A 19,444-nucleotide genomic window follows, 5' to 3' on the forward strand; every position below is an offset into this window, starting at 1 on the left:
GGCAAGCTCACCCTGAATCCCACGTGATCTAACTTTATTATTAGTCTACCATGCGGAACCTCAATGACTTTGGTAAAGTCCAAGTAGACAACATCTATGGCTCTGCTCTCAGGCGTTTTTGTAGCTTTCTAAAAAAAAAACTGAATCAAGTTTGTGAAACACAATTTTCCTCACAGAAAACCATGCTGATGACTATGCCTAATCAATTTCTGCCTCTATAAATGTGCATAAATATCACCTTTTAGAATCACCTCCAACAATTTACCCATAACCAAAGTAAAATTCACTTATTTGAAGTTTTTTTTGAGGCTAAAGTAGTTAGACTCCTTTGCCTAACAAAAATCATAGTTTATTTTAGGGTAGTTCGGAATGTGGAATTCAAAATACAAACAGATCAGTAATGACCTTATTCAATGGTATGTGCCTACATCTGCTCCTAATTTGTACGTTCATATGGATTCAAAATTGGCTGAGTGGCAAGAACCAAATAAAACCCTGAAATGTGCCAAAGATAATCTTTGTGTTACATTAATCAATGCAATTTGTAATTTAAAAAATGAAATGAGGTGACAGAGATTGAGGCCAGATGTACAGGGTGATGTCTGAAGTATGTTTGAGAGACCGGAAGTTTGTGTCCAATGGCATACCAAAGGGTACTGGGTCCATTCATGTTTGTTGTGTACACGGATTACATAGACATAAACGTAGGAGGCTTTATCAATAAATTTGGAAATTACACAAACATTGGCAGGGTGATAAGTAGTGAGGAGTAAAGCTTCAGACTACAGGACAGTATAGACAGGATAGGCAGGTCAGCTGAACGGCAAATGGAATTGCATCCTATGAATTGTGAGGTGATGCATTGAATGGCAGGACCATAGGAAGTACAGACAGAGGCATTGGTACGGTGTACATGGTCATAGATCCTTGAAGCAGCAGGGCAAGTAGATAAAGTGACTAAGGAGGCATAAGACATAATTGCCTTTATTAGTGAAGGCACTGAATACAAGAACAAGGACATGATGAAGATGTATATAATGGTACTTAGGACACAGCTTGTAGTTCTGGTTGTCACGCCATAGGAAAAATGTGATTGCGTTAGAGGGTGCAGAGAAGATTCACCAGGATATTATTGAGGTTGGAGCAATTCCAGGTGTAAATATTTCTGAGGGCCACGGACAGGGCAGACAGGGAGAAACCTTTCCCTTTAGTGGAGGGTCAGTAACAAGGAGACACAGTTTTAAGGCAAGAAGCAGGTTAGAGGGGATTTCAGAAAAACAGCAGAGCTGTGCTCCCGCACAATCTGCAACCTCAAAGCCTGACACTTCTCCAACGTAACTATTACTATCAAGTCACAGGACCAACCCTGATTCAATGGAGAGTGCAATAGGGAATGCCAAGAGCAGCACCAGGCACATTATAAAATGAGGTGCCAACTTGACAAAGACACCAAACAAGACTAAATCGAAGCCAAACAGCATCAGCAGTAAATCAAAGACACAGCTAAGCGATTCTGTAACCGACGGATCAGACCCACGCTCTATAGTCCTTCAACATCCAGTTTTCAAAGCTGGTCGACCATTGAACAACTCACAGGAGGAGACAACTCCACAAATATCCCCATTCTCAATGAAGGAAGAGCCCAGCACATCAGTGCCAAAGATAAGTCTGAAGCATTGCAACCATCTTCAGCGAGTGGATGTTCCATCTTGACCTCCTCCAGTGTTCCCTAAAATCACGGATGCCAGTCCTCAGCCAGTTCAATCCACTCCATATGATATCAATAAATGGTTGAAAGCACTCGATAGTGCAGAGGCTGTGGGTCCTGACAATATTCTTGCAATAATACTGAAGACTTGTGCTTCAGATCATGCTATACCCCTAGCCAAGCTGTACCAGTTCAGTTACAGCACTGGCATCTACCAGACAATGTGGAAAATTGCTCAGTTTGTCCGTATACAAAAGAAAGGCAAATCCAATCTGGCTAAATAACACTAACAGTCTACCCTGATCATCAGTTAAGTGATGGAAGGTGTTATCAACAGTGCTATCAAGCAGCAACCACTCAGCAATGACTTGTTCACTGATTATAACAAGGTGTAGAGCTGGGTGAACATCAGAAATGCAGTCTAGGCCCAAAACTTCAGCTTTTCTGCTCCTAAGATACTGCTTGGCCTGCTGTGCTCATCCAGCTCTACACCTTGTTATGTCAGATTCTCCAGCATCTGCAGTTCCTATTATCTCTGATACACTTGCTCATTGGATGTCCAATTTGGATCACTCAGCTTCTGACCTCATCACAGCTTGAGTTCAACCATAAAAAAAAGCTGAATTCCAGAGGGCAGGTGAGAGTGACAGCCCTTGATAATCGAAGCTGTATGTGACCGACTGTGACATTAAGGAGCTCTAGCAGAAATGAAATCAATGGGAATCAGAGGGTATAATCTCCAATGGATGGCATCACAACTGGCACATAGAAAGATGGTTGTGGTTGTTGGAGGACAGTCAACTCAGCAGTAGTTCCTTAAGGTACTGTCCTAGGCCCAGCCATCTTCAATGAGCTTTCCCCCTGGTAAGGTCAAAAGTGGAGATGTTCACCGATGATTGTCCAATGTTCAGCACCTTTTAAATGAATCAGATATTGAAGCAGTCCAGACTCAAATGCAACAAGATCTGAACAATATCCAGGTTTGGGCTGACAAATGGCAAGTAACATTCACACCACAGATGTCAGGCAAGGACCATCAGTAAGAGACAATCTAACCACTGCCCCTTGACAGTTAATGGTGTTACCATCACTGGATCCCCCTTTAATCAACATCCTTGGGATTACCATTGGCCAGAAACTCAACAGGAGTTGCTATTTAAATACAGTGGCTTTAAAGGCAGGACATAAGCTAGGAACACTGCAGTGAATAACTCACATCCTGACTCCCCAAAGTCTACCTAGACTGAGTCTATCCACGAGCCATAATTCAGGATTGTTTTGGGCTTCTCTCCACTTGCCTCGACGAGTGTTTCTCCAACAACACTGAAGAACCTTGACACCATCCAGGACAAAGAAGCCTGCTTGACTGATACCACATCCACAAACATTTATTCACTCCATCACTGAAAGTCAGTAGCAGCAGTGTATACTATATACAAGATGCACTGTTGAAATTTACCAAATATCCTTAGACTTCCAAGGGAAGCAGACACATGGGAAACTTGCTGTTGGTGTGGTTCCTTCAAACCACTCAGTTTCCTGACTTAGAAATATATGGCCATTCCTTCACTGCCATTGGGACAAAATCCTGGAATTCCCTCCCGAAGGGCATTATGGGTCTATCTACAGCAGTAATTCAAGGGAAGAGCTCATCATTATCTTTTAAAGGGCAACTATGATCAGCACTTTGTCGACCTGCCAGTGATTTCCATGGACATTTTTTATTCACTCGTGAGAATTTTCTGTTGGGGGGGGCGGTTGGGTAACCTTAGAGATCACTGCTGAAAAGGCAGTCAAGGCACAGATTTTTTCAGGCTTGTTGGTATCCGGAACCCGTTGCCTGAAAAGTCACAGAGGCAGGTGCCCTCAGATATTTTATTATTTAGATGAACACTTGCAATGGAATTAGAATAGATAGATGCTTGATGACCACCATGGACATAATGGGCTTGTTTCGCACCATACAAACTTTATGGCTCTAAGCATTATAAGGTAATACAAAGTGTACCTTTCGAAACAGTCTTTGGCTTCCTCCACCAGCAGATGTTGGATAGTAAATGTAAACATTGTGGTCCTCAGCACTTACTGGTTTTTCCACAAATGGTTTTTGAAAGACATCCCCATTTACCTCCACATGATCTTCACCCTCTACCAAATTACATTCTAAAGAAGAGAAAAAGTTTTGTTTATCTTATTGTTTAAAAATTCTACTTTAGAGCTTAGGTAATCATTTGTTGTCCACTCCTTAAAGGCCATTGAGGAAATTTTAGTCAATCCCAGTGAGCTAGCTTTGTGACACAATGGCTGCAATGTTTCCAAGGAGTCACAAAGGCAATGCTCAGTCTGATTTTCAAACATTAAAAGGATCTATAAAATTTAAGTGTTTGGCAAAGATCTGTAGCTCAGGTTGAGGGTGATGTTGTTGACTTACTTGTCAAGCTGGTTTGTTTTCATTCAACGTTTCGTCACCTCACGAGGTGACATCATCAGAGCGGCGTCCAAAGAAGCAATGTTATTCTACTCTGCTTGGAATTTATACTGTCCAGTCCGTTATGGTGAGTAGTGTAATTTCTGGTTTTCATCTATATGGGTTTGTATACGGGGTCCAATTTTGTATGTTTGTTGATTACATTACTGGTGGACAACCATGCCTCTAGGAATTCCTGTGCGTGTCCATGTTTGGCTTGGGCTACTATGGCTACCTTCTTCCAGTTAAACTGCCAGCCTTCATTGTCTGAGTGTACCGATATTAAGGAGAGTTTGTCGTGCCATTTTGATGCTAGTTGATGTTCATGTATTCTGATGGCTAGTTTCCTTCCTGTCTGTCCAATGTAATGTTTGTCACAGTCATTGCATGATATTTTGTAAACCATGTTGGTTGCACATGTTATGGGAGTGGGGTCTTTATTCCTTGTAAGTGTTTGTTGTAGAGTGGCTGTGGGGTTGTGTCGTCTTAGGAGTCTTGTTGTCAGTTTCGATATTTTCTTGATGTGGGGCAGTGTGTTATGGTATACTGTGTTGTCCTGATTCTCTGAAGAAGGGTCCTGATCCAAAACATCAGCTTTCCTGCTCCTCTGATGTTGCCTGCCCTGCTGTGTTCATCCACCTCCACACCTTGTTATCTCAGACTCAAGCATCCACAGTTCCTTCTATCTCTGCGTCGTCCTGTCGTTGTCTATTTAGTAGGCATCTGCAGATGAAGTTGTGGGGATGTCTGTTTACAGCGACGATTTTGTACAGCTGCTCTTCGTCTTTCCTGTGTAGTTTCAGGATGTTGCAGTGTGTGCTTGCGCAACGTCCGCAACAAAGCTGCATTAGGTTCGGGCACTCTAAATAGTGTTCTGTGGAAGGGTCACTGGACGCGAAATGTTAACTCTTTTTTTCCTTAACAGATGCTGCCAGACCTGCTGAGCTTTTCTAGCAACTTTGCTTTTATTACATCGGACAGACAGGAAGGAAACTAGCCATTAGAATACATAAACATCAACTAATAGCAAAACCGCACAAGAAACTCTCCTTAATATCGGTACCCTCAGACAATGAAGGCCGTCAGTTTAACTGGGACAAAGTAACCATAGCAGCCCAAGCCAAACATAGACATGCACTGGAATTCCTATAGGTATGATTTTTCACCCACAATGCAATCAACAAACATTTGGAATTGATGGAACAGTGGCATGTGAAATATCATATAGAAATATTAAAGATGGTTGGGAGTACAGAAAGTGTGTAAACAAAATACTGCGTAAGATTTAACTGCAGAGTTAGCAGGGAACAGACGGTCAAAATAATAAAATTAATTTTAACAATTACATCATTAATGTACTTTGCAGGCAAAGAATGTGCACGAGATTGGAAAGAATGATGCTAATAAATTGGGGACATTTGTAACGATTTGCTCTCTTCATGTCGTATCAAGAAAGCAGCAACTGCACAAAGAAAAGCAAAAGTGACAGTTGTGGTTCTGTCAGTATGACAGCACCGGTCTTCAATACTGACATCTCTAACCAGGGTGTTTTGGTACAGTTATATCAAAGGCATCTGCATTTTAATTGGAAAGTTGCAATATATGCTGTCCACAAAAATCAGGGCAAAACCAACACAACCAAATTGCCAACTTATTAGCCTGCTCCCTACACTAATGGAAAGTGTTGTAAACATTGTTATCAAAAAGCAACTACTCATCAATAACATGTTCAAAGGCCATATTGTATTCAAATTCAGTGCAGTAGTGAAGCAGGGAGCATATAATAGGGTAACAGTGAGGGAGTTGTCTCGACAGGATGGGATGGATGGGGATAAGGGACCTTACAGGCATGAGCAGAGAGGGAGGTTGAAAGGATCATATGGGAGGGGCAGCAGGAAGCTGCTAGAGGTGAAAAGGGAAAGGCACAGACTAAAGAGGATTAGGGTAAAAGAAAGAGCTGCAAGAGGGCTATACAGTGTTAGTGTTGGAACAGACAGACAAATTAAATCAGCCTCTCTATCCCGTATTTGCAACATAGTTAAATTGAAGTATTCCATGACCCTCAAAACTGACCCCAAATGATTCCTGACTAGACTTTCTGAATGACTGAAACCAGACTATGAGAATAATCGATACACGACGCTAAGTTTATAGCTTAAACAGAAGAATTACCAATTTATTAATACTACAGTAGCTTTAGCAGAGCAAAGTTAAATCACAAGATAATATAATTAACGTATATGATTTGTAGACAATTTTCTTTGATTCTAGACCCCCACACTCTCATAGTGACAAACAGACAGTCAAGAAATAAATTAAAGAAAAAGATGAGGTGCCAGTTCTTTAAGCAGACTCCACACTCTGTAACATCACAGTCATACGGGATTGCATCCTGCTTGATTTCTGGAGACACTGATAAGTGCCAATAGCTTCCACTAGGCTCTGAGGAATATTCATTTAATAGTTGTATTCTATTCTCTGAACCTTCAAAAGGTTGACAACAGGAGGACAACCAGGGAGCAAACAAACACTGCCCTGTGGCTTATACAGCCATAATCCTGCTGATTTAAACACAGCTCAAAACCAGTTCAAGCTTTAGTTTCTCTTTATTACACTGGCCTTTGCGGCTCCAGTTAACATTCAACACTTACTGTATGTTTCAGAAAAATACATCTCCAGAACTAAAACATTTACAACGCTCTTATAACAAGGACTAACCTGTAATTAACGTCCAGGCCTAGCCTCATAAGCAATAACATTTTTAAAAATTTTCTTTTTTAGAAATACAAACTGCTGCTCACGGTCCAAAGGTCACCAATAGCTCTCAACTCCGAACCAAAACTGACAAGAATAAAATAATGACTATCTCAGTGGCAGATAAAATGGCTGCAAGAGGGTTTTGGCAAGAGACGGAGGTTGCAATGATTGGGGAGTGTGGCAGGAATTGGTGGGGGGTGGGAAAACAGAGCAGAGAAGAAAGGAAGCTGAGAACAGGTTTAAACCTATCTTAAAGGGAATACACAGCTAACTGAAATCCAAGAAAATATCAAATCAGTGAGGTAATTATTTCTAGCATATCAATGTGGAATGTCTAATTTATAACAGCATTTCATTCAGGGGCTACTATATTGAGAATATAGTGGAGTCTACTGTAGCAAACACTGTCAACTGTCAAATGTAATCTGAGATTGAGGTCTGTGATATAATTAGTAGGGTTATAAATTTTCTGGTTAAAATGTTTCAGCTGTGTGCATGTTTGTTGGAAACACATTCACTGTGACCTCAGCAGTATGTGCAAGGTTAATTTACAGTGTAAAAGTCTATGTCAGTTACTTATTTCAAAAATAACTATTAACCTCTGGCTGCTAACTTGTCATAATACAAACTGTGGCGTCAAACAAATTAATGTTCTCCTGGCATATTTTTCCTTAAAATTTAATCGAAGAATCGATAATTAACGAATTATTCTAATTTTGCTTGAATTCAAGTTCAAATATCCTATATGCCAATACATTACTGAAGGGACTGTTAAATCAATCGAATTTGTGAAAATGCAGTCACCCCCAAATTCCAAACAGAAGTCTGTGAGGAGATTTCAAGAGCAGCCCTCAAAAAAAACGTTTAGAAGATGGCTCACTAAGCTCCGCTAAAGGCAAACTACAAAGAGATTTGCAACCATGCCTTCAATAGGAAAATAGGATCTCTCAGTCTGGGTGAATTGAGTGAAGCAAATGGTCTTACTTACACGTACTTTAATATCATGAAACTTCAACTTTCAACATTAAATTTGGTAGTAATGTTATATCCACACAATATCGAAAGTCAGCAAAAATAGCCAGATCTAGAAATAAGTTACCATCTGGTTTATTTGGATCACGATTCAGTATTGCGTAGCGTGGCAACTCAATGCCTTCTTCTTTCAAAATCTGGTAAACTTTCCTCCTGTTGATAAAAATCAATTCATTGAGTTGAAAAAAGTCAGATTTTAAATTTTTTTTTAAATGTATAATTAATAAGAAAGCATTCACAAGTTTTCATAACACAGGAACTTTTCACTCCAGCCTCAAGAGTCACATGGAGAATTGGTAAATCCACAGAATTCCCATGGATAACAGCATATTTTGTAGAAAGACCTATATTAATTGTGGGATGCTCTTCAGTGGGTCAGTGTGGACTTGATGGGCTGAATGGCCTGCTTCCACACTGTAAGGATTTCATATTATAGCCTATTTGAGCAGTATACGGTGTATAATGGGAGAAAGAACAAACAAAATGCATACCCTGATGTTTATTACTCTCGAGTTTGAATATTTACTGTGGACTTTTAACTTTTATTTTAAAATTCGTCAGGAATTCCGATATTGAAGAAGTCAATGCATTGATTTAAATGAAAATAATCAAATTTATTGGATGATGGGGAAAATAACCTTGCAACCATTTATAACGTTTCCTTGCATACTGTCTGATGTCCAATTCTCAATTCAGCAAACAGCATGTAAATATCACTTATGTGTTCACTTATGCATTGTTAACTTCTTCTCTGAAGCATAAGAAAAGGTTTCACTGAACACAGAAAATTATAAGGACCTTTTGCAATCAGCTCAGTCAGCGCAACACCACTTACCCTTTAACAGTGAAATTTCAGAAAATGTGTTAATTTTCCATATCTTGCAATCCTCTAGTCAAAGGTATATCAGTTATTATCATTTTTACGATTATGTCATGAAATAGATACAAGATTTCAGCACTTCTGTGGCATTTGTCTCTAGCTTTTTTCTCCTATTCATTTTTTGTGTGGTGTGGCCGTCACTGGCTGGCCAGCATTTCTTGCCCATCCATAATTGCCATCGAGGTGGTGGTGGTGGTGAGCTACTCTCTCTCTCTCTGATTCTGGAAAATTAGCTGCATCCCCGAGTTTCATGAATATGTTAGAAATCCTTCTTTCCTCAAAGCCCATCACCAAGGCAACGCTGATAACATGGGCCTTCTATCCAGGGCGAACAGCTGTTTAGCTATACTTTACAGCCATATTATATTTAACCTTGGAATTAAATAGACAGTTTAAAGCATAACTGCTTACAAACTGACATTTTCAACATCTTCCTGATTTCTAAGCACTGAAAGCAGACAGAAGTTGTCGCCATTGTCTGCAATTGTGAACAGCTTTCACATCCTTCCTAAAAAAACAAACAATCTGGTGTTCCTTTTAATGATTAACAGCCACATCAGCCAGACATCAGAACAGGTCATATGACTCACTTTATCTTTATCCCAAATTAAATACAGTCCCAAAATAATCTCTAATTGACAAACAATGTTAAATAATACTTAGATGTTGTGAATTTATCAGCCAGAGAAATTCAGGTATTGCAAGCATATCAATTGATAAGACTATAGGAAATCAGAGGGGGAGGCCACCCTGATCATCAAAGCTGGTCCACCTCTCAATAAGATCAGTTTCTTTCTACCACCACAAACACCATCCGCTGCCATAACCCTGTCGTTCAAAAATTGTCCAACTCAGCCTTGAATATACCACAATGATCCAGCCTTCTCTGCTCTTTCGGTACAGAATTCAAAACACTAACAATTCTCACAAAAAATTCCTACTCATCTCACATTAAGTGAGAGACCGCTTTTCTTTAAAATGTACCATCGCTTCTGGATTCCACCATGAAGCATAATATCCTGTCAGCAACTACCTCATTTGGTACCTTCAGAATCTAACAAAGCTTGACAACAATCAGTGTTACAGTGTAGAAGGCTGTTTAGGCCACTGTTATTGCACCAATGTGCCAAATGAATATTGAGATTCAGTGTCATTCCACCTTTATACCATTACCCAATTTAAGTAATCATCCAATGCCACCCCGAATGTCTCATTTCAAACAGCCTTCTTGATACTTCAAGGCAGTCTGTTCTGGACCTGAACCACTTGCTGTCTGAACAAGTTTCTTTCTCACATTGTATTTACTTCTCTTGCAAATGACTTTTAATGTGTTCCCTCTCTTCCTGATCGTTTTGTGAGCTGGTACAGTAGTTCCTATTGACTCTGCCCAAAACCCTCATGATTTTGAAAACTTCCACCAAATATCCCCTTCGTCTTCTCTCCAAAATAATCCCAATTTCCCCAATCTATATTCATAATTGAAATTTCTTATCCATGGAACCATTGTTGAAAATCTCTTCATTTTCTCCAATGTAATCCCATCCTTTTTCAAGGACTGTACACAATACTCCATCTGAAGTCTATCTGGTGTTCAGCATAACTTCTTTGCTCTTGTACTTTATGCCTCTATTAATAAAGCCTAGGAAACTGCATATTTTATTAACTACCCTCTCCACATGTTCTGTAATCTTTAATGTCTTTTTGTACATGACACAAAGGTGTCTCAGCGCCACACACCTTTTAGTGTGGAACACGTTTTCTACCAAGTTGCCATGTTCAATGTGCCAACGTATGTGACATCTAACTTTTCTGCATCTTCTATCTATCACCACAGTTTTCAATGCTTCCAAGTGTGGTATCATCCAGACTTTGAAATTATTCCCTGCCCTCCAAACAATAGATCATTAAGATAAATCAAGAATAGGATGGATCCCAATACCAACTGATACGAATTTCACTGCCAACATTCCTCCAGGGAACTAATCACACAGTATGGGCAAGCAACAGCCAACAATACCATTTTCAAACAATCATACCTTAGACAGTATCCCAGACACCACCATCACCATCTTCGGGATGTCCTGTCCCACCAAATTTCTATTCAACTGGCCAAATGCAGGTGGTCATGAAACTGATAAAAGGGAAAACACACGAGCAAAAACAGAAGTTGCTGGAAAAGTCCAGCAAGTCTGGCAGCATCTGTGAAGAAAAAAAATCAGTTAACATTTCGGGTCCGGTAAAACTGGAGAAGGGTGAGAGGACCTGAAACGTTAACTCTGACTTTTTTTTCACAGATGCTGCCAGACCTGCTGAGCTTTTTGTGCAACTTCTGTTTTTGTTCCTGATTTACAGCATTCACAGTTCTTTTGGTCTTAAAAACATATTTGATCTCATCCTGACTAATGTGCCTGGCACAGATATCTGTTTGTGACTGTATGAGTAGGTGCCACTACACAGTGCAACTTGTAGATGCCCTCCATCTTATTGATGCTCTCCATCTTGTTTTTGGCACTGCCACCATACTAAATGGAACTGATGTGAAATAGATCTAGCAATTCAGGTCATGAGGTGATGTAGGGAAATTAGCAGCAAAACTGTATGCACCACAATCTGTAACTTCTCAGCCTGGCATATCTCCCACATGCTATCATTATCATGAAGTCAGGGGATCCATTTTTTATTGGTTTGAACAGCGCAAAAGAAAATGCCAGGAGCAGCACTGGCGTCCTAAAATGAGGTATCAATCTGAAGAAGTAATTGTATATTTATGGTAAAGGGGATGATACATTAGAATAGACAGAGAATTTGCTAACTAACAGTCAAGATAAATGGGTCATTTTCAAGTTTGCACTCCACTAGCCACAGTTTGCCACAGGATTAAGTTCTGAGACCTCAACTATTTATAGCTTTAGACTTTAGGATTTGATTCACAAGTACGAGAGAAGGAGCAAAACTGTACATCACCGAGGCGAGGCGCCAACTCTACAACACCTCCTCCTACCACCTCCTTGAACATGACCCCACCCCCGACCACCCAAACATCATCTCCCAAACCATCCACAGCATCACCTCAGGTGACCTCCTGTCCACAGCCTCCAACCTCACTGTTCCCCAACTGTGCACCACCCGTTTCTGTCTCCTTCCCAAAATCCACAAACCTAACTGCCTTGTCGGCCTAGTGTCTCCATCTGCTCCTGCCCCACCAAACTCAACTCCACGTATCGCGACTCCATTTTCTCTCCCTTGTTCCAAGAACTCCCCACCTACATCCACGACACCACCCACGCCCTCCACTTCCTCCAAAACTTCCAATTTCCTGATCCCCAACACCTCATTTTTACCATGGACATCCAGTCCCTATACATTTGCATTCTCCAGACAGATGACCGAAAGGTCCTCCGCCTCTTCCTATTCTGCAACCCAATCAGTCCCCCTCCGATGACACCCTCATCCGCTTAGTTGAACTCATCCTCACCCTTAACAACTTCTACTTCAATTCCTCCCACTTCCTACAGACAATGGGGGTGGCCATGGGTACCCGCATGGGCCCAAGCTCTGCCTACCTCTTTGTAGGATACGTGGAACAATCCCTCTTCGGAAGCTACACTGGTCCTATCCGCCACCTCTTCCTCCATTACATCGATGACTGTATCGGTGCCGCCTCATGCTCCCACGAGGAGCTCAAACAGTCTATGCGCTTCACCGACACCTTCCACCGCAACCTTAAGTTCACCTGGACCATCTCCAATACCTCCCTCTCCTTCCTGGACTTCTCTATTTCCACCTCTGGCAATTACCTGGAAACTGATATCCATTTCAAGTCTACCGACTCCCACAGCCACCAACAGTAAACCTCCTCTCACACACCTTCCTATAAAAAGGCCATCCCCTATTCCCAATTCCTTCGCCTCCGCCACATCTGCTCCCAAGAGGAGGTATTCCACTCCCGGACATTCTAGATGTCCTCGTTTTTCAAGGGCCGCAACTTTCCCTCCACAGTAGTCAAAAATGCCCTCAACTGTGTCTCTTGCATGTCCCGCAACTCATCCCTCACAACCCTTCCCCACAATAACAACCAAGATGAAGGATGAGAGGGGATCTGATTGAGGCGTATAAGATTAAGGGATTGGACACTGTGGAGGCAGGAAGCATGTTTCCGCTGATGGGTGAGTCCAGAACCAGAGGATTCAGTTTAAAAATAAGGGGTAGGCCATTTAGAACAGAGTTGAGGAAAAACGTCTTCACCCAGACAGTGGTGGATATATGGAATGCTCTGCCCCAGAAGGCAGTGGAGGCCAACTCTCTGAATACTTTTAAGAAAGAGATGGATAGAGGAATCAAGGGTTATGGGGACAAGGCAGGAACAGGATACTGATTGTGGCTGATCAGCCATGATCACAATGAATGGTGGTGCTGGCTTGAAGGGCCGAATGGCCTACTCCAGCACCTATTGTCTCAGACAGAAACCTCCTCGTTCTCATATACTACCCCACCAGGATCAAACGGATCATCCTCCGACACTTCTGTCATCTGCAATCCGAACCCACTACCAAAGACATTTTTCCCCTCCCCACCCTTATCTGCTTTCCAGAGGGACCACTCTTTCCGTGACTCCCTTGACTGCTTCACAATCCCCACCAACTCCGGCACTTTTCCATGCAACCGCAGTAAGTGTTACACCTGCCCTATACCTCCCCCATCACCCCCATCCCAGCCCCAAGAAGACCTTCCATATCAAACAGACATTCACCTGCACATCTGCTAATGTGGTATGCTATATCCGCTGTTCCCGTTGTGGCCTCCTCTACATCAGGGAAACCAACGGAGGCTTGAAGGCCGCTTTGTGGAACACCTACAATTGGTTCGCAACAAACAACTACACCTCCCAGTCGTGAACTGTTTCAACTCCCCTTCCCACTCTTTGAATGACATATCCATCCTGGGCTTCCTGCAGTGCCACAACGATGTCACCCGAAGGTTGCAGGAACAGCAACTTATATTCCGCTTGGGAACCCTGCAGCCCAATGGTCTCAATGTGGACTTCACAAGCTTCAAAATCTCCCCTCCTCGAACTGCATCCTGAAACCAGCCAAGCTCGGCCCCACCTCCCTAACCTACTATCCTACGATCTCTCCCACCTATCCACTCCTCCCACCTCAAGCCCCACCCCCCATCTCCTAACTTCTAGCCTCATTCCTGTCCTTGGACCGACCTATCCCCTCCCTAATTCACCTTTACTGGCTCCAACCCTGCCTCCTTGACCTGTCTGTCTCCTCTCCACCTACGTTCTCCTTTACCCATCTTTAATCCGCCTCCCCCGTTCTCCCTATTCACTTCAGAACCCCCTTCCCCCACCCCATTTCTGATGAAGGGTCTAGACCCAAAACATCAGCTTTCCTGCTCCTCTGATGCTGCTTGGCCTGCTGTATTTATCCAGCTCTCCACCTTGTCATCTCAGATTCTCCAGCATCGGCAGTTCCTACTATCTCTGCAAAATTGTATTGTTGAATGAACTTTACTTAAATCCTTAAATATACTAATAACCTAGCAATTTGTACAAGAAGAAATGCAGAGGGCTTTATGTTAAATAACTGTGGGCGTAGTAGTAATTAAGAAGTAAATATACTTACCAGAGGACTTCATACATGCCAAATAACAGAAGCATCATGCACTAGACAACTAACCAATCCCAAAATAAAAAGAAATTAGATCAAGACTCTGCAGTTCTAGCACATCCAATGGTGAATAGTGGCAGACAAACAAACATTTAAAGAAGATGATGGCTTTAGAAATATCCCAACACGTGTGGGGGAAAAAAGACAAAGCTAAAAATTTCCATTCATTTCAGTCAGAGATACTAAGTGGACATAATTTGATTAAATCTAAGTGATATCAAGAAATGGACTAAAGGCATTAGACACCATATGGGGTAGAAGTCCTGACAACATTCAGGCAATAATACAGCAGACTTGTGATTCAGAACAAATATCGTTCTGAGCTAAGCTGTAACAGTACAGCTGTAATGCTGGCATCTACTGAACAATGTGGAAAACTGATCATGCATCCTATACATAGAAGTACAACCTATCACTGCCCCAGTCGACTCTCAATCACAGTGATCTCAAGTGGCATCAGCTGAAGAATAACTGGCTCACTAATACTCAGTTTGGATTCCACCAGACCCACTCAGCTCCTGACTTCATTACTACCTTTGTCTAAACATGCACAAAATGCTGCACTTCAAAGGAGAAGGTTGCCCCTGTCAGCAAAGTAACATTTGACCAAGTACGGCATTGAAGTGCCTGAGCAAAAGTGGAGTTAATGGAAATCAAGGGAAACCCCTCTACTGTTTGGAGTCATACCTAGTACAAAAGGAAATGATGGTGGTTGTTGGAAGTCAGGCATCTCAGCCAGAAGTCCTCAGTATAGTGCCCTAGGACCAGTCAACTTCAGCAGTTTCATTAATAGTCTTCCCTCCAAAACTGGAGTAGGAATGCCGATAGCTATGTCATGTTCAGCACTGCTTATAACTCCTCAGACTCTGAAGCAATGCACATCCACATGCACAAAGACCTGGACAATATTCAGGCTTGAGCTAATAAGTGGCAAATATCATTCATTCTACACAGGCACCAGACAACGACTGCTTCCAAGAAGAAAGAATCAAACCTTTGCCTCTTGACATTCAGTGGCATTACCACTGCTGAGTACCTCATTATTAACGTTCTTGAATACCACTGACTAGAAACAATTTGATTAGCCACAAAAAATAGCATGGCCGCAAGAGCAGGTTAGAGGTTGGCAATTCTGCAGTAAGTAAATCATCTAACTCTCCAAAGCTTGTCCATCACGTACAAGCCCACAACTCAGGACTGGAAAAGAATACTTACCATTTTAAATTACAACACTCTGGGTAGGGCCCAAATTTATGAAACTGTGGTGAATCAAAAAGTGGGGAAAATGCAAACAGGAAGTAATTTATGTGCTGAATGATAGAAAAGATGAAAAGGAAGATACAGATTTCAGATCTAAGAGCAAATCGGTAGATAAGACTGGAGATTACAAAAATTATAAAAAAGGACAATGCTTTAAGCACTGTATTTGAATGCATGCAGCACATGAAACAAAACAGACAAACTCATAGGACAAATTGAGAAAAACAAGTATGACCTCCTGGCCATAACTTAGAGGCTGCAAAATGACCTAGACTGGGGCCTGAATATTGAAGGATATGTGACATTTGCAAAAGACAAGTTAGGAAAGAATAGAGGTGTGGCTCTGTAAATTAAAGATGACATTAGCACAAATAGAGCGAGATGATATAAATTCAGAAAACCAGGACGCAGAGTAGTCTAGGTAGAGATCAGGCAAGATGAAGGCAAGAGATCACTTATAGGAGCAGTGTACAGACCCTTAACAATAACCACATGGTAGGACCAGGTATCAAGGTAGGAATGATGGCAGCTTATCAAAAGGTACAATTATCATGAGGGATTTTCTCTATATAGAATGGGAAAATGCAGTCTAGATAGAAGAATTCATTGAATGTTTCTGGATAATTTCTCAGACCTGTACATTATGGTACCAACCAGAGAGCAGGTGATACTAAACCTGCTTTCAACCAGGATAACATAAATTACTGCCATCACCGTCAAAGAACTCCAGGGAAGGGGTGACCATAATAGCATTGAATTTTACATACAGTTTGAGAAAGAGAAATTTGGGTCAATAACTAATGTTTTAATTTTAAACAAGTACAATTCTGACAGCATGAAAGTAAAGGTAGCAAAAGTAAAGTGACAACTGAATTTAGGCCAATAGAGTTGCAGTAGCAAACATTTAAGGCAAAATTCCAGATAGTGCAGAACAAAGACTTCCAACACTTTGAAAAATTCTAAGGGGCAGATCCAGCATCCGCGGTTAACTGAAAAAGTCCAAAGGTTGCAACAAAATCAAAGGCAAGACATATAGATGCAAAGATAGGTGTCAGGTCAGAAGACTGGATAGAATAAAAAAAATCTATTAGATTAGTAAGGAGAGAAAATTTAGAGTATTAGAGTAAGTTAGCCAAAAATATAAAAACAAATAGGAAAAGTTTCTTCAGATACTTTGTTGCATTTTGGAAAATGAATCTGGAGAATTAGTAATGGAGGACAAACTGAACAAATATTTGTGGAGGTCTTCACAAGACAGGATGCAAGTAAATCCTTGAAGTAGCCATATATCAGAAAGTGAAAGGGAAGGAGGAACTCAATTACGAAAATAGTACTGTGTAAATCATCAGAGCTGAGAGTTGACAAGTCCACGCCCTGATGGGCATCCTAGGGTCTTGAAAGAAGCAGTTGGTGAGATAGTTGATGCATTGGTTTTAGGTTTCCAAAACTCATTAGATTCAGGGATGGTTGCTTTGGATTAGCTATTTTCCAATTTAATTCTTTACTTCAAAAAGGGAGGGAAGTAGAAAGTAGGAAACTACAGGCTAACATTTAACATGTTAGGTTAACATCTGACAAAGGGAAAATGTCAGAAGCTATTACTGAAAAATGTTGTAACAAGGCATTATAACAGATAATTAAACAGAGCCGGTATGGTTTTGTCAAAGGTAAATCATGTTTAGCTAATTTATTAGAGCTTTTTAAGAAGTAACTTGTAAATAAAGGGGAACCAGTACATGTGTTGTACTTCGATTTCCTGAGGCATTTGATGTGGTACCACATTAGAGGTTATTGCAGAAAGTAGAAGCTCATGGCATAGAGAGTAAGATATGCTTGTGTTGCACATTCACAAGTACCTACTTTCTCCACCATTGACGCTCATAGCAGCAATGTGTACTATCGACAGGATTCACCCAAGATCCTTAAACCCCTGAGCACTTCCACCTAGATGGACAAGGGAATCAAGTACATGGGAACATCACCACCTGCAAGTTCACCTCTAAGCTACTCATCATCATGACTTGGAAATATATTTGCATACCTACCCTGTCACTGGATCAAAATCCTGAAATTCCCTCCTTATGGGCATTGTGGGTCAACGTACAGCACGTGATCTCCAGAGGTTCAAGATGACAATTTACCATCATCTTCGAGGACATCAAGCTCTGACCAGCCAGCAATGCCCACACACCATAAGTGAATAAAAATATCCTCTGCACCCTTTCTATTTAACAGTATGTTGCCAGGACAGCAAAATTCCATTTATGAAGAATTATTTGACAGGATGGGTTGTTTTTCTCACCCTGAGGGTGGCTGTAGTCTGTAACATAATCATGATATGCGGATAAACACCTCAACTGCTGCAAACTTTAGGCTTGTGAACCAAACACTTCAAAGTGGGATTCCAGCGGGTGTCCGATTTTTCAGTTTACATAAACAGTGGTCAAGCAATGTTTTTCATTCTGTAAAGTTTTTCTGGTTCTATTCTATTTTGTTAGATATTTATAAGATAGTGCTGTACATTACCATTTTAGTTAACATTGGCTTTGAATTGCTTGGAAATTTGAGGATAACAATATAATTTTATTCACCTATCCTCACTTCATACTCAAACACCCGCTTCAGCAAAGCTTACTTAGTAGTGATTAGGAGCAGTAATTATTGCTGACTTTTTCTCCTCAATGCTATTAGACTCTGCACTCCAAATATATTTGAGAAGATGTCATTATCAACCAGCGATCAATAGCTTTCATCATTAGCAAGTAATTTACTGTCAAGGGTGCTTACCGGTCTTGAATATTATATTGCATGTTCAAATCATTAATAACAAATGGGTTCCTGAGCTTTGCATAAGCTACTGCTTTGTCCAACAGAAATCCTTAAAAAAGACAAAAAGAGTAGTGAATTCAAGACTTCTAACTTAGCGGAAAAAAAAAATCTACATCTTACTAGCCAAAAAACACAATTAAGTGATGGAATTATACTTTCCAACAGTTATGATGTACGTCACAGATGCCAATTACAACAGCAGTGATTAGAATGAACAGCCATACTAGGAATGTTAAGCAATTGGTGTATACCTGGATGTTTTGTGCCAGATAAACAGGTCTACACAGTAATGCTAGCAACTGCTGCCTTAAATTGATGATCTTTGAAACAATTTATTAAAATTATCACAAATCCCTATTTTTGACTGTAAGCTGTGGTAGATCTAATTTCCTTTTCATAGTAAGTAGAAAAATAAAACTAGACTCTAAACTTCAACATCACCTTGCATGGAGAACAACTGAAAAGATATATTGGCCTCTGTATTCTAGGCTGAGGGGAGAAGCAAATAAATCATGCTGAATCCAAGTTTGAATGCTATCAAGTGGCTGTTTCATGAAGCAAGAAGAATGGAGCTCGACTGTAATGCTTTCACAGTTGAACAATTTGGCAACTCTGACCATCTGGGCTCAAGTTGTGAAGAGCAGCCATGTAACTAAGATACTGGGTGTTTATAAATATCAGTAAATCTGTTAATTTGTGCTGTCTATAGACTTTCTCTTGCCATTTGCACTGGAACTTACTGTAAGTGATAGACAATGTAATTAAAGGTTATGGGGTCAAACAAGAAAGTAGGAGTTGAGAACACAACAAAATCAATCATGACCTGATTGAGTGTG

General features: G+C 40.9%; 1 protein-coding gene across 17 annotated transcripts in view; it reads right to left on the reverse strand.

The window, feature by feature from the left end:
* Positions 1-19,444, reverse strand: part of ppip5k2 (diphosphoinositol pentakisphosphate kinase 2) — a 249,152-nt gene that overhangs the window by 216,761 nt on the left and 12,947 nt on the right. For all 17 annotated transcript variants that reach the window (XM_059644714.1, XM_048527822.2, XM_059644712.1 and 14 more), the window contains 3 exons: positions 18,567-18,657; positions 8,032-8,117; positions 3,717-3,871 (listed from right to left, as the gene is read on the reverse strand). In XM_059644714.1, coding sequence (XP_059500697.1) covers positions 3,717-3,871; positions 8,032-8,117; positions 18,567-18,657 — 332 coding nt within the window. The remainder of the gene's footprint in view (positions 1-3,716; positions 3,872-8,031; positions 8,118-18,566; positions 18,658-19,444) is intronic.

This window comes from Stegostoma tigrinum, chromosome 3 (assembly GCF_030684315.1).
Source record: "Stegostoma tigrinum isolate sSteTig4 chromosome 3, sSteTig4.hap1, whole genome shotgun sequence".
NCBI lineage: Eukaryota > Metazoa > Chordata > Chondrichthyes > Orectolobiformes > Stegostomatidae > Stegostoma > Stegostoma tigrinum.